Below are 16,810 nucleotides of genomic sequence, written 5' to 3' on the forward strand. Positions count from 1 at the left end.
CACTTGAACATGGAAACCAATTATCAGTAGAGCATCTTAACAAAGCTCTTAGTGTTGTCTTAATCCAGGTAATGTGTGGTAATATGTTTTTTAAAAATAAATTCAATTTGATTCAATAAATATGTATTAAGTGCCTCTATTATTCGATTAAGTAGTTTTTCAGTGCTACTCACCAAAATTTATCTAGGACATAGACAATCCTATTAAACATACTTACACTCTTCTTCAGGTCTCTTCCGAAGTGCTGCACGAACTTCTTTACAAGGACTCCTCTGATATTGTGGGGGATTCCTTCCCCTTATTAGATTCTCCATCCTTTAAGAGAGAATCAAAAGAGCGGATTGATACCAAATCTTGCTAAATTTTGAGAAGTTAAATGATTTAAATCAAGAGTCGATTATTATTCAAGTATCCACAGAGGCTTGGTAGACAACATCATTGAGTATCCGGTAAGGAATAATCAGTAGGGAGCGTCAGGGACTGGGGTAAACTGGAGAATGCTTGACTTTTCCAAGATATTCCAGTTTAAAACATGTAAAAACACCATGCAGATAAAATTCATAGGCACGTTCTCCAATCAGAGACTGTTATGGACTGAATGTTTGTGCCCCGCCCCCCCCCCCACTGGACAAATCCATATGTTGAGGCCCTAAGACCAAGTGTTGGTATTGGGAGGTGGAACCATTGGGAGGTAATTAGATTTATAGGGTGGGACATCCATGATGGGATTAGTGTCCTTCTAAGAAGATGAGGAGAGTTATTTCTCTCAAGATTATAACAATCCAATAACAGGAAACCAAAAAACCTGAAGAGTTTAAGACATGATTTGTCTTAAATGGGGGGTGGGAGGGGAGGTGGGGTGGGATAAAGCTTCCAAGCCTGTGCCTGCAATTGCACCATGAGGGTTAGTCATATAAATTCAATTATACAAAATTTTCTAGTTTCAGAATCTTGAACTAATTCAATGTGCAATTCTGATTAGATTTCAGCAAAAACATGAATTTCCATGATGATCAAATAACAATTTAAGTAAACTAATAGTTATTTACTAGTATTTAAGAGCTCAAGAAAGAACAAACATAACCTGTGCATGCAAATATCTACAGAAAATTGTGATTTAATTTTAGAAACCACTTTTTACTCATTATAATTACACTCTGATGAGGAATGGCAACTTATCCTGGTTGGAAATCTATGTAAATCACTCTTTTGAATGGGCTATTATTTTTTCTTTTATATCTCTAGCAATCAAATACATGAAAACAAAGGTGGTTTAGTTGATTTACATGTAACTGTTTGAGGATATGTCAGGAAAATCTGAAAACAAGTTAGAAAGTACTAACAGGGCTCCAGGAGAATTTCACTTACATGGTTGCTATTGATCTCAAAGAACCCCAAGTCAACCCCTCAAGAATCATGGTACCCAAAAGTTGCATTCTGGGAACGCTCATAAGCAGATCTGCAGATTATACAATGTTAGCAATGGAGCATGGCTTAAGTGTGACGAGACTAGGTTCTGGAATCAGACAGCCTGGGTTCAAATTCCAATTCATCTTTTAAAGAATGAATTTAGGGAAAGATACCTACTTTGTGTCTTAATTTTCTCTTAAGTAAAGGGGGATAACAGCCACCTCAAAGAATTGCTGTGAAGACAAATATGTTAATATGTGTTAAACGCTGCACATTGTGTCTTTCACAATGCAAGAGCTTGGCAAATGTGCTATTATTCATCATAATTATCCCAAATAAAAATGAAATCATATACCAAAATTTTAAATGTCAACTATATTAAGAAAAATATGAAAACTGGCCTTTATTTAATAAAGAAAAAGAGCAGATGGCAGGGTTGAGGAAAAACAAAATTCTGACTTAAATGTTCTGGTTATTAGAAAAACACAAAACATTCATGAACATAAATTGCCAGTTTTCAGAAATGAAGAATTTAATAAACTATACTTCATTTTATTTAATAAGATTTAATATATACTATATGATAATCTTCCAATGATACTAAGATGGATAATAGTGAGTCATTATCCTAAAGTGCTACATACCTTAATCTTTCTTAGAGAATTTAGGAGATATTTCAGAATTGTATAGTGCCCTTTGACCTTAGAAACAACAATAAATATATCTTATAATGTACTAACAGTTATCATTTATTCCATTGAATCCCTACAACAACCTTCTGAAAGATCATTTTGAAGATGAGGAAACCAAGGTTCAGAAATGTTCAGTGATCTGCTCAAGGGCACATAGGGAATAAGATTCTCAACTGAGACTTAATCAAGATTCTCTGACTTTTTATCTTTTTCTAGTTGTTTCTGAATGCATTATTTCCATGACTCTATGATTATTCGTTATAATTCCACTATGAGCCCAAATACTTGAGATTCTACCATGTAATGTACAAGTTAATTGTGATAAAGCTTGTATCAAACATAATATTGATATTTATATTAATATATACTTATATATAAATAAGTAAATACAAATGTAAAATATAATACTACACAAGTATCTACATTAGTATATATGTTGATCTGCTAATTACAGGTTGATTTTTGATCATTTAGGTATTTTGACTGAAATGTTTGCTTCTATCAGTGACATTGTAATTTTTTGAGAAGCACTGAAAAGATAACTGGAGCCAAAGAAACTCACTATCAATTACATATACAACACACTAATAATAAAAACATTTTAACACAGCATTCAATGTCCCTTTTTCTCTGGAATGCTAAATGTTATACCCAGAAGAAAACACATTGAATCAAATTACAAGATTTACAAAGCAATGTTCATGTCCAAACTATTATATAACTGTGAGACTTCCATCTTCCTGAGATTACATTTCTGGCTGCTTGAACTCTTCCACCAGTGTCATCTGTGATCTACAGTTTACATTAATGGTCAGACTAGAGGACCAAGAACGAAGTCTTGACTCATAGCCAGGACTCAGCAAAGGAGCTATTCTAACTACTCTCTAATTTGGCAAGCCACCAGCAGGAGTGTGTTAACAGTTCCAGCAAGGGCAGATTAAGTGTGATGAGCACAGGCAAGACAGATGCTCTAACAACTCACTGAAGAGCTCGGAAAAGTGCAGCCTCCATGTCAACTGCTGGGAAGAAATAGAGGCAGCCAGATTAATGCGAAAGCATGAAAAAAACAATCAAGTTATGAGCAAAGGTATCCACAACTCTTTTGGTGGTGTCTCCCAAACTTAATTAGGTCACAAAATTACCTGAGGAGCTTTAACCAAAAACAGATTCCCCCATTTCCAGAACTAAAGAATTTCATTCAATAGGCTGGCGTCAGGTCCAGGTAGATGTTTTTTTTTTTTTTTTTAACATTAATCAAATGCTTCTAACGTAGCCTTACACTGGCCCCAATACTGACATTTGGGAAACCCTTCAAATAAAAAATATACATTCAGCAATGTAAGAGACAGAAGTTCAATGAATCATCTCTGGAAACTACCATCTGCTGATACAAAGGTGAAGTAAGGATCTGGGAAGTAGACTACATTTAGGACAGGTACTACCAAAAATGAAAAAAGTAGCCAAAGAGGTGTAGCCAAAGGCTTGCCAAGTTGCCTGGAGGTCAACCAGATGAACCTGAAAGCTGCCCATTTAGAAGGCTGATGATCTCAAAAGTTAAATGTTTTTCTCCAACACAGTTTGGCAGATTCAGCTGGATCAGAGAACAAATTTGTAGAATTTTGGACTGGGTTGGGGATGTGACTAGTGAATAAAGAAAGTGAGGTTTGGATGAAAATATGGTTGAAATGAATTTACCCTATATAAAAAAGGAAGACAGAGAATGATGGAATCCCTAGAAGACAGGGAGTTAGATTGAGAGAACAGAGCTATCAGGTATAAGTATTTCTAAAATGCCTATTACGTGTTAGGTGCTAGGTTAGGTTCTTTATATATACATTATCTATGTCATTCTTATTTTATCTAGGGTTAACCTCAGGTTAGGAGATGTTATGTAACTTACTTAGGATCCTATAGCGAGCAAGTGTAAAAATCAGGATTTTAATTCAGATCTGTTTGACTCCAGAGCCCATGCTATTAACTACTACATAAACTGTGCAATAAAACTTCCTGTGCTAATGGAAATGCTCAATATCTGTGCTGTCCAATACAGTAGCTGCTAGCCATATTCAGTAATTGAGCACTCAAAATATGTCTTACTATAAGTGAGGAACTGAGTCTGTGATTTTTGAAACTTTATTGAATTTTAATTTATTTGAATTTCAATTTTAATAGCCACATTTGACTACTGAAGTGGACAACACAGCATATCTAGAAGCCCCTATTTAGCACATGGCTGGTTACCATACAATTTTCCACCGAAGACTTCTGAATTAAAGACAACAAGAGCAGGGAAGTCAAGTCTTAAAAAAGTGTTCCATGTCAGGGTTTTAGCTGACAAATGAACAAATCAACTAACTCCTCCCCGTAGAATTCGCTCACAGTATCCTCCTAAGAGCCTCCTTGCAGAAACACGCTTTTTCATACAACTATGGTTTTCAACTACGGAGCTTTCCTCCCAGCACACCTAAGTGCCTTCAGTACACACTTACAACTTCTTCCTATCCCAGGACCTTTATGCATGCTGCTCCCTTTGCTTTGAAGGATCCTCCTCCTATTCTATCTGAACAACTGCTAATCATCCTTCCAGTCTTTGTTATATCACTTTTTGAGATAATGAAAGATCACTTTGACCCCTTAGTCTAATTAGCTCTCCAAATTCGGTTCCACCCCACAGCCTGGGGTTTTCCATCCTAGCACTTACTACAGATTGCAATCATATATTAGTCTTCTGGAATTTCTGTTTAATATCTGCCTTTCTCCCGGACTGTGAGTTGTATGAAGACAGGGATGACATCAGTTTTATTCTCTACTCTATTGGAAGAACTCAGCACAGTGTTTGGCATTCATGAAGTTATTTGTGGTTTGAATGAATGAATAAATCTATCTCCCCTAATCCTGCCACAAGGGAAAACACATGTTCCTGTGATCACTCGGTGTTAGCCAGGTAGTCAAACTAGTGAGGGACCTTCCAAATAATGCTGTTTTTCCAATGCCCTCAACCTGCGTGCTTTTCCTCAGACATTCATTGGCATCTCCTAACACTTTCCCAGTAGGTAGGTGTCATGCAGGGTCTCTGGTCCTGCTCCCCGCATAAGAACGCAGGATATGGCGAGGCCAAAAAGGGACACCCACGGAGCCACGGATGGGGGGTTCATACTACTCACTACATTCTTGCTGGTGGCTGGTCGAGACACAAGAAGGAGGATCAACAGAATCCTCAATCTGCCGTCTGCTTGCCTGCCAACCAACCAACCCCACTTGCTAACTGCAATCCGTGCTTGCTAGTTCAGCCACAGCAGTTATATTAGTGGCTAATGGCTAACCGTTACAGTTGATGGCCAACCAGTCACAACTGATGGCCATCTACTACCCGAGTCAGCACCTTTCCACATGAGGCCAAGAGCCTGGAAACTGTTTTCCTGGCTCTGACCCACAGAAGACCATTACCTTGCACTCAACAGCATCCTTTCACCATTGCACTCTTCATTAGCTGCCAAGGCTGACCAGTTATCAGAGGGCTGCCATATAATCCCAGATTCCCTTTGCTGCAGAGCCGAGGGGACGGGTGAGAGGAGCTCATTAGGGAGCGTTCTCCTCAGTGTGATGCAACTCTTTGGGGACCAGGTGCCTCCACCAGGAGATGGCGTTCTGACAAAGAACAGTGCTTTAATCATAACATCAAAGAAATTAATTGAAAAGTAAAATCAACTTGTTATGCTTACAAGTTACAAAAAATATTGAATCTATTTTTTTACCCTCTCATTGAGCTTGTTAGTGTATTTGCTGCTTTGTGACCACAACCCAAACTGGAGATATGTAGTGCTTAAATGGGTTTATTTGATAAATAGACAATTTTGGTAAGTCTCTAAATGAAGGTCAGTGCACAAGCAATGAATTCAGTATTTGCAAGCCTCTTTGCTTTATGCTCTGTAGGCTTCCTGAGACTCCTTAAGGATTTTTTTTAATCAGTTAAGTAGATATAAGATAAATTACAAAGAGTATACAAATATCCTTGACTTATTAGTTTCCAGGAAAATGAAAGTTTTCATTATTTTTTAATAATTATCTTTAATTAAATAATCTTGAACAAGTACAATCTGATTTTCAAAAAAATCAGACTGGCATTTCACTGAGTTTTCTTTACTTTGATTATAAGCAGAATTAGACACAATAAACTACATACTTATAAATAAACACAATCCTTTATGTTTAAAATGACATTCAATATTAATAGGAAGCTTAGTATGACATAGCGTAAAACATGGTAGCATTTGCTGCCTTCAAATTTGACAATATATATACAAGGAGCATTTCTGTTAAAGTGCTTTGAAGGTTGACTACAATCTGAAAATTTACTCTATCAGTCTGTGTGGTAAAGGAGGTACTACCTTTTTTTTTTTTTTTTTTTTTTTAATGGTGCTGAAATTTTGTTCCTCTAATTTCTTATTTTATTTATTTATTTATTTTTTAAATTAATTTATTTATTTATTAGTTCAGGTGTACAAAACAAGGTAATACTTAGACGTTCATCATTTATATCCCTCATACTGTGAACCCCCCTCCCCCCATCCACTATCCCTCCGACCTCACACTGAACCATCACATTATATATATAAAATTATAGTTGGCATTCATTAATGTTTAGCTTCTGGTGTACAATGCCATGATCAGGTATCCACAGTATCCCTGAGGTGGTCTCCCAAATAGGACGCATGTCCATCGGATACCCAACAAAATCTTTACAACATTATAGAATACCTTCCCCAAATTAATTTTCAAAAAAAAACCCTGAGGCCATCTTGTGGTTACCAGCTGCTTCCAAATCCCTTCACCTTTCCCCTTATCCCCAACCCTCTCCCACACACCCATCTAACCACTCTCGGTTTTTTCTCTGCGTCCCCAAAACTGTCTCTGATTAGTTCATTCAAATAGTCTTTTCTTTAGATTCCATATATAAGTGAGATCATATGGTACTTGTCTTTCTCTTTCTGACTTATTTCACTTAACATAATGTTCTCTAGATCCATCCATGTTGCTGCAAATGATAAGATTTCTTTCTTCTTTATGGCTGCGTAATACTCCATTGTATAAATGTACCACAGCTTCTTAATCCAGTCATCTACCGATGGGCATTTCGGTTGTTTCCATATCTTGGCTATTGTGTAAAGTGCTGCAATAAACATAGGAGTGCATACAGATTTTTGAATTGGAGTTTTGGATTTCTCCGGGTAGATGCCTAGGAGTGGAATTACTGGATCATAGGGTAGTTCCATTTTCAGATTCCTGAGATACCTCCATACTGTTTTCCATAGTGGCTGCACTAATCTGCAGTCCCACCAACAGTGCACTAGCGTTCCCTTTTCTCCACATCCGCGCCAGCATTTGTTGTTTGTTGATTTATTGATAATAGCCATTTTGACTGGAGTGAGGTGGTATCTCATTGTGGTTTTTATTTGCATTTCTCTGATGGTTAGTGAGGTTGAGCATTTCTTCATATGTCTTCTTGCCTTCTGTATGTCCTTTTTAGAGAAATGTCTCCCCAAGTCCTCTGCCCATTTTTTAATTGGGTTGTTTGTTTTTTTGGAGTTGAGTTGAGTAAGTTTTTTATAGATTTGTGATATTAATCCCTTATCAGATATATCATTGGCAAATATCTTTTCCCATTCAGTAGGATCCCTTTTTGCTTTATTGATGGTTTCCTTTGCTGTGAAAAAACTTTTTAGTTTGATGTAATCCCACATGTTTATTTTTTCTCTTACTTCGCTCGCGCGAGGGGATATATCAGTGAAAATCTTACTCCGGGTAATGTCCGTGAAGTTTCTTCCTATATTTTCTTCTAGATATTTTATGGTTTCAGATCTTACATTTAAGTCTTTAAGCCATTTTGAATTTGTTTTTGTATATGGTGTAAGGAGGTGGTCCAGCTTCATTTTCTTGCATGTGTCTGTCCAGGTTTCCCAACACCACTTATTGAACAGACTGTCTTTACCCCATCGTACATTCTTGCTTCCATTGTCGTAGATTAGATGGGCATATAGGCATGGATTTACGTCTGGACTCTCTATTCTGTTCCATTGATCTATGTATCTATTTTTATGCCAGTACCATGTTGTTTTGATTACTGTAGCCTTGTAGTATAGTTTGAAATCAGGTATCGTTATACCTCCCACTTTGTTCTTATTTCTCAAGATTGCTGAGGCTATCCGGGGTCTTTTATGGTAAGGAGGTACTACCTTTTAATTTGTCAAAGATTAAAATGTATATCATGTGAGAAAAGTCAAACATTTTTTTCCTTTCATAGCCACTTCACCTTCCATGGTATCCCTTGGAAGACACAGACTGTGGTAAACACTCCACAAATATTTGACAAATGATTTAATGAATGGATGAATGAAGTCTGCGCCTTCCTGGTGGGAACATTTGGAAGAGTCTACTTTTACATTACAAAATTTACCCATCCTTGAAGGCCAATTTGTAAGTCCCAATTCGATTCAGAAACAAATTCAACTACTTCAAGTATATTCAGTGTTTGCCTTCTGAATCTTCCATATTATATCTAGTAAAAATTTAGAAGAATAACCAGTGATCTTCTAGCTAGTATTAGTCTCCATTTCAATATTTGTGCCTTTTACTCACAGCTTGTAAATCATTTGAGCTCTTTGATATAGTGCACTACAGTTGTCAAAAAGCTTTCCCATAATTTATTTTATTTCATTTTCATGACAATTCTGAAGTAGGTATTGGTATGTCACTACTTATAGATGAGACAACTGGAAGTCTGAGCAATTAAGTGACATATGCAAAGTAACACAGAAAGGGCAGAGTAAAGGCTGGAACTCTAGTCCTTTGACTCCCAAAGCCCAATCTTCACTTAGTAACACCACTATGAATAGATAATATTGTCAGTCTTTCACTTCATCTAGTGTCTCATAGAGTAGAAGTCTTACCCAGCGAGTCACAGATTTCAATAAATTGTAAATATTGACTATTTATAAGTTATTATCACTTTGACTTATGCTTTTGTAGGTCTAAAAACTCAACAGAAACAATTTATGACAAACTAAAATAAAAATAATAGGGATTACAAAATGACAGTGTGCTTAAGTATGTGGTAAAAACAAGATCTGTAAATTATTTTTGGAAATACTAATAGTCTGTCCTGTCCACGCAAAGAGAATAAGGGGGCAGCATGCTGTGAACATCCATCCTCAACAAATTTCTAAAGCCAAGTGACACTCCCTACCCCCAGAGTTTCAGAATTTCTAATTTGGCTTAGAATTCAAGGATAAAAAAGAAAGAAAGAAAGAACTGAAGCAGTGGAAAGTGCTCTTGCTTTATCACTGAGCTGCTGTTTTCTTTTAAGGAAAGTCGAGCTTGAATTCAGCACCGTGACCTAAACCCCAGACTAGAGGTATGCATGGATATTAAGCATACAATAGCCATTAAAAAGAGTCTCAAGGGTTTATAAAGATACAATCTGAACTGCAAATGACAGTGCAAAAATAATCAATACCCAATTATCTCAGCCAAATATGTTGAGTTGATAGCTAAGAGGACAAACTGAAGTTCAACAGCAAGATTATTGTGAAAAGAAATCACATCTCAACTACACTTAATCTGCTTAGAAAAAGGGTGAAATGTTTAACAGAACAGAAAGATAGATGACACACTGTCGAGTGGGAAAGAAGCAGGTGCCTGATTTTTAAGAGCAGTGATGACTTATCAAGAATACAAGAATCATCAATAGTTTCAAAGAGAAGCAACTTGTTTTTACATTGCCAAGTCACACATTTAGGGAATGACAAACACAATTGTATATGGTTTTCACTTTTTTTTTTCCTCAAAGGAATAGAATTCAAAGTAGATAGGTATCGTTATAGACTTCTTAAAAATCTAGAGTCAATCTATAAATGATAATAGTCCTTTCTCTGAGACTTAAGAAGGACCCAAGTGAAGTGGAATGATCTGGAAATGAGCAGAGCAGTTCCTTCATTTAGGCAGCTGTGTTCATTTATTATGGTATATAATTTACTCTATAGAGGTTGTAGCAAACAATTGTACAAAAAAGCTATGAATTTAATGAGAAGAGCATGTGTAACAATGGGAAAAAAGTCAACCTTCTTATAAATTCAGGAAGCACACTATGCACAAAATTCTAGTTTTTAAACTGAATTGCTTTCTTTTTAAAAACATATTTTTGTGTTTTTTACATATCAGAAGTCTGTTATCTTTATGAAAGTGTTTTATGAACAAATTGAGTAGATACAAGAAATAGCAAGCTGCTCTGAGTGAAGGTCTTTAGAAATAATTGAGTTACATGCAAGATTTAGGAATCTGTTCATTGCCAAAAATCACAAAAGATCAACCAATTAAGTTTACTAAACTCAAAGAGCTATTAAAAAAGAAGTCCCACAAAATTATGTAAATTAAGTGGGTAAATTAATAAAACATTTGCCTGTAAAAATGAGTGACGTTCACAGGATAACAAAAATATAAAGAACACATAATAAGAAATAAATCAATACATCTAAAATACTCTCAAGAGCAAAAACAGAACTGGCAGTGTAGAAGAAATATATCAATTAAAGAATGGTGAGAATTCTCAAAAAAGTCCTAATGTTGAATCAACATAATTATGCAGAGATAAAATTGATATTAAAAACTACAGAAAAAATGCTAGGCACTTTAATAAGATTATTACAATTCAGATTGTGATAAGAGATCATACCTGAATTGTCCATCATTTTAAAACTTAATAGCATATGGAAACTATTTTTTTTTAAATTTCTATTTTGAATAAGGTAAAATAGAGAAATACAATATAATTACCTGCCATCTAGAAATTAATACAATTTAATACATTTATTAGCTTAGTTTGATTCCCTGTATCCAGTCTCTTTTCTTCCCCCCACACACTTTGACTTTAAAGAAAGAGGAAAACACCTGTGTCAACATTTGGCTTTCATGATTTTTCAGTCAACATTTACTATGAAATAAGAAGACTAATGCCACCAGAATACAGAATCAGCTCTCCTCTAGAAAAACTTCTGTAATTTCACCCACCTCCCATATATCCTCTGTCTCTCTGTCCTATTACAGGGTACTACACATACATATTATCATCCCAGCCTCCACTAAAAATCCTTGAGGGCAGAAGTTATATTATCCGAGAGAACATAGCACAATTCATAGAATGGAATAGAAATTAAATATTCATTTTTAGATGATTAATTGAATGAATGGTGTTAGAAATAAATGCATGCCTGAGACAGCTCTAATGTGATCTACAGTTATACAACATCTTCATATATATTAGTTATCCCTCATAAAGAGCCTGTGGGCTTAGTATTTTACAGATGAAGAAATTGACTCACTTGCCCAAGGTCAGCATCCAAGCCTGGATTTTCTGATTCCTCCTGACCTTCTCGCTTGAGCACAGCTGCCTAAATGGAGGAACTACTCTGCTCATTTTCTAGATTATTCCATTTCACTTGGTGCCCTCTTAAGTATTAGAGAAGGGGCTACTATCATATAAAGTAGTTTAGATGCAAAAGAAAAAAAATGTTTCTGAAAGGACTCTCATAATTCCACAGAAGAGTACGTATTCCTTTCTCAAAGTAAAATGGGCAGAGTTGGCAAATATAAATAAATATTATGCTTTCTAAAATGTGCATACATATCAAAACACTTACTGTAATCTACAGTATAAACGATATCATAGTTTTTATAATCCAGGGATATGAAGACCTGGTTCTTACCTAGAGCTCTGCCTTCTGCCTCTTCTCCTTCTGACTCCTACCCCAGATAAATCTCTTCCAGCTGTAGTGAACCTCCCATCGGTCAACGGTTCTCAGTCACAAGACTGAGATTTGTGAATGGGTAGGACAATGTTCTCCTAGTAAACTCTTTACAGTTGTTGCTTATGGTGTGTGCGAGGCACAGAAGATACTCAGCATTTTGTTTAAATATATTAACTGTTATGATTAATCAAGTGAGTACCATTTGTTTGATGGCTATGATTCTTATTGATTAGAAAAAAAGAAAAATCAGAATCATATTTATGATTTCTAGGATGTGTAAAAACAAATACTTTCAATCTCTTAGTATTTTATACTAAGAAAAGAAAAATAGAACATGCTGTATCTTTCACTATAGAAAAAAAAATGAGATGACTCATCTAGTTAGGAAGATGGGTTTCAGGAAAAACCCAATTAAATTTCTGTTTCAGATTGAGTGAGTACCCGAACAGCATGAACTACTGAAATGGACATCACGTAACGATGTGCTAATTCTAGGAGTATTTAAAAAGAGTTTTTGCATTTTCTAAAAATTTATGGTGTCATGAGAATGGATCACATCACACTTCACATAGCAATTTCCCCTTAAAAATCCTCACCTGGCATTTCTTTTTCCTTTCCTTCCCATTACACAGGGGTGGGAACGGGGGAGGGGAGTAGTTTGCTTTTTTTCCCTTCCTTTTGCTTATCATCTAATAGCTTCTTTGGTGGGGGTAAGTAAATAGTTCATCCATTAAAGGGATGTTAGGGCTTACATTCAGTCATAGGCCCCTGTGCTACAACCTTGCTTCCCTGTGGTCTATTCTCAATTCAGCAGCCAGAGAGTCCTTGTAATTCACGAATCAGACTGTCGCTCACTGCACTGCTGCCAGCATTCTGAGGACTTCCCCATTTCACTCAGAGTAAAAGCCAAAGTCCTTGCAGGGCCTAAGAGGCACTTTGTGGTCTGCTGCCTGGAACCTCCCCTCAAAATCTTTTCTTCACCTCTTCATCTAGCCACAGACACTGGATCCTCCTGCCTCAGCCTTCCACTCTAGCAGCATCCTCTCTATGGGACGCATGCCTTCACATTGGTCAACCTGGTCCGGTCTTGACTCGGATGTTGCTATGCAAATGATGTCTATCCTGACATTCAACCCTGCACTCTGAACAGCTTTCCCAGTACTTCACTCCTGAACTAACACTCCTGATCCTCCTTCCCCTGTTGTACGTTTTCCTTTACCGTAGGATTTACCAATGTTTAACACAATTTTTAATCTATTGATATACAGAATTCATTGTTTATTGACTGTAAAACTCCATATGTGCTTTGAAAAGAACATAAATTATCCAAGTGTTGCTGACTTTTGTTTCTGTTTATTAATTAGTGAGAGAAGTGTGAATACTTCCCCCATATGATGGTTTACCATATGATGGTAAATTTGTCTACTTCTGCTTATAGTTCTATCATTTTTTGCTGACTCTGACTTGAGGCTATATTATTAAATATATAGAAGTTATCCTGATAAATTGAACCTATTATTATGTAGTCTAGTGATTATGTGGTGATCTTAAGATCTAATAAGGCTGTTTACCTTAAAATCTATTTTTCTGATAATAATATAATTGCAAGGGATCTTTTGGTTAACAATTGCCTGGAATGTCATTTTCAATACTTTGGATTAAGTTGTTTGATTTTTTTGGGGGGATGCGGGTCTTCATATTTAAGGTATGTCTCTTGGAAATAAACTATCGCTGTATATTTAAGTCCAGCTTTTGTTCAGTTTTTAGTCAGAATATTATATTTACATTCACTGATTTTACTGATAATACTTTGGAATAATTTCTATGATCTCATGTTGTGCTCTCTATTTATACGGAGTTTCTATTTTTCTTCCCTACTTTTTAATTGAAGTGGTTTTTCTTTTTTCTTTCCTATTTTCATTCTATTTTTTTGACTTCTACTTTGGAAATTATAATTTCTATGTTTAGCTATAGCCACCTGTGTAATATTTGCTTACTATTCTTTATTGCATCTCAGATTTTCTACGTTGGATGGTTTTCCTTCTTCCTGAAGTTCATTCAGCCTTTGAAATTGTCTTTAAAGTGAATTGAGATTTTAAAACTCTCAGTTGTTGTTCACCTGGAAATGTCTACATTTTGTACTTCTTCTTGAGAGATGCCTTCTCAAGATGAGAATTAAATGTGGACAGACATCCCATCGCTCACTGAAGGTGATATTTACAACTTGTGGCTCTCTTGTTGCTATTGAGAAATCAGTTATGACTTTAACGGCTCTCCTTTGGTAGGTAATCTCTCTTTTCTGTCTAGCTGATTTTAAGATCTATTTGTTATGTTCGGTGTTTTTCAGTTTCACTATATTGTCTATTTGTGAATTTCTTTTTGTATTGGGTTACTTTTTGATCTGAGGGGGTATTGTCTTTCAGCATGTCTTAAAAAATCTTCTATTTTATCTTTCAATATTTGCTTTTCCTGTCCCCCCCCCCTTTCTTTTAATAACAATGTTTACATATAAGTTAGGCCTTTGCACTTTACCCTCAACATCTGTTAACCTCTGAGCTGGGATTCTGTCTTTGCCCCTCTAATCCTCCCTTCTCCACTTTGTTCTGTGTCTTGGCATACTAACCTCTGTGTTTTGCATCAACAAAGTTCCCTTGATTCTGGTATCAAGTGTGTTTGACCAATGAAAGGTACCAGCAGGACACTGAGTATGGGAAGAGAGACAGGGGAGAATTCATTTCCCCAGCTGTGTCCTTAGTGGGCTGTGGGTCAGCAGAAGCTACATTCTTCTACCAAACTTTGTAGTTCCTTTCAGATGACCTTTTGCTATAGCTATAATTACAATTCTCTCCAGTTTCGTATAACCTCTTTTCCCCATGTTTCTTTAGACACAGAGGTGAAAATGGCTCCCGGCTGTTGTTGGTCCCAGGATGCTTCACCATATAGCTTGTTGGTTTCTTTACTTCTGCCTATCTTGTTTTTATAAATCCACTTGGTTATTTTTATAGACTCATGTTCTCTTGTCACATTTTATAAGTCCTTATTTCTTAAAACACAGACATTTTAAGATAAACGCAATATCTGAAGACTTTGCAATCTAATTTTTCTGGTTCTTGTTTTAGCTAACTCCTGATTTATGGTGCCATGCTTCTGACAGTTTCTGGTTCCTTTGTGTGTTTTGTGATTTTATATGACAAGCTCATTTTTTTAAAAAAAATTTATCTTTGAGGTCCAGATTGGACAGTATTTACTCCAGAGCATATCTAAGCTGTAGTCCCTGACTGCCTGGCCATTTCCAGCCACTAAAACAGGAGCTCAAGTTTGTAGAGTTAAGCAGACGCCCGTAGGGTAAGATCTAGCTTCATTTCTTAGCCACCTTCCAGGATTTTATCCTTCCTTTAGCTTTTGGCTATTTTATAGCCAGCTCAGCAATGCATTTAAAGAAATATAATTTATATTTTACCCAGATTATTTAGTTGTTTTTATGTGAAGTTACTTTCAGGGTATACAGTGCTGCATGCTGATAGTAATAAAAGTTATCTTTAAGAATGAAACAAATTCAATTGTTATGATGACGTGTTTTAGAAGGGATTAAAAACAAAAAGAATTACTTAAAATATTGCCATTGTATTCAAAATAGGAGGAAATTAAGCCTTAAAAATGCTTAGTACACAAGCTGCAGGAGATGACACAAATAGGAAGTAGGAAAGATTGATTCAAATTCACATTTTCTGAATTCTAAAATCTCAAGGCTATAAGACCTCTATCGATCTTGGTTTCTTTGTATTATATCAGAATAATATTGCTAAATACTGGGGGTGCCAAAAAATGTATGTGAGTGGACACTTTGGTCAATGCTGCTTAAGCAGTAGTTCACCATACTCAGAAGTGTCTGGATGCTGATGGTAACCACTTTGAGGCCATCTTATAATTGCAGAAGTCAAACATGACTTATATTCATCTTTGGTTATCAGTATATATTGAATATTACAATTTTAATACAGTTTTCCTTTCTTAAAATGTGTAATATATTTTTTTGGCACCCTCTGTATGTGTGTATACACACACACACACACACACATATATGTATCTACATATATATGTATAATTAGTTTTGGTTCAAGTAAGAGCTATTAAATGCTCACGCTATTAGTATAAAATTGACAAGTTAAAAAAATAGCTGTTATAAAATACACTAAAGAAAATCAGTGAAGTTATACAGATTTTAACCAATAGATTTTATCATTTTCAATGTTAATAAACTAAAGAAACCTCTTTCTGTTGGCAGAAATGGTCTATGAACAAGCATGGAGGATAAATAAATCTGTGAACTGAAATCATTGAACGATCTGAAAGATAACAATATAAAAAGTAATGCTTTCAGCAGGACTATACCTGGAAAATATTTTTATTTCTTTTTATTTATTTATTTTTTATCTTTTTGAATTACTGTTTTATTTATTTATTTATTTATTTATTTATTTATTTATTTATTAGTTTCAGGTGTACAAGACAAGGTAATACTTAGACGTTCATCATTTATATCCCTCACACTGTGAACCCCCTCCCCCCATCCACTATCCCTCCGACCTCACACTGAACCATCACATTATATATATAAAATTATAGTTGGCATTCATTAATGTTTAGCTTCTGGTGTACAATGCCATGATCAGGTATCCACAGTATCCCTGAGGTGGTCTCCCAAATAGGACGCATGTCCATCGGATACCCAACAAAATCTTTACAACATTATTGAATACCTTCCCCAAATTAATTTTCAAAAAAACCCTGAGGCCATCTTGTGGTTACCAGCTGCTTCCAAATCCCTTCACCTTTCCCCTTATCCCCAACCCCCCCCACCCCCACCTAACAACTCTCGGTTTTTTCTTTGTGTCCCCAAAACTGTTT

At 35.8% G+C, this 16,810-nt stretch overlaps 1 protein-coding gene across 9 annotated transcripts in view; it reads right to left on the reverse strand.

Moving 5' to 3' along the window:
• LRRC7 (leucine rich repeat containing 7) overlaps positions 1-16,810 on the reverse strand; it is a 467,042-nt gene that overhangs the window by 354,726 nt on the left and 95,506 nt on the right. For all 9 annotated transcript variants that reach the window (XM_081056903.1, XM_081056902.1, XM_081056900.1 and 6 more), the window contains exon 2: positions 218-315. In XM_081056903.1, the coding sequence (XP_080913029.1) occupies positions 218-314 (97 nt within the window). In that variant the 5' untranslated portion in view covers position 315. The remainder of the gene's footprint in view (positions 1-217; positions 316-16,810) is intronic.

Source organism: Rhinolophus hipposideros (genome assembly GCF_964194185.1).
Source record: "Rhinolophus hipposideros genome assembly, chromosome: 8".
In the NCBI taxonomy this organism is placed as follows: Eukaryota; Metazoa; Chordata; class Mammalia; order Chiroptera; family Rhinolophidae; genus Rhinolophus; species Rhinolophus hipposideros.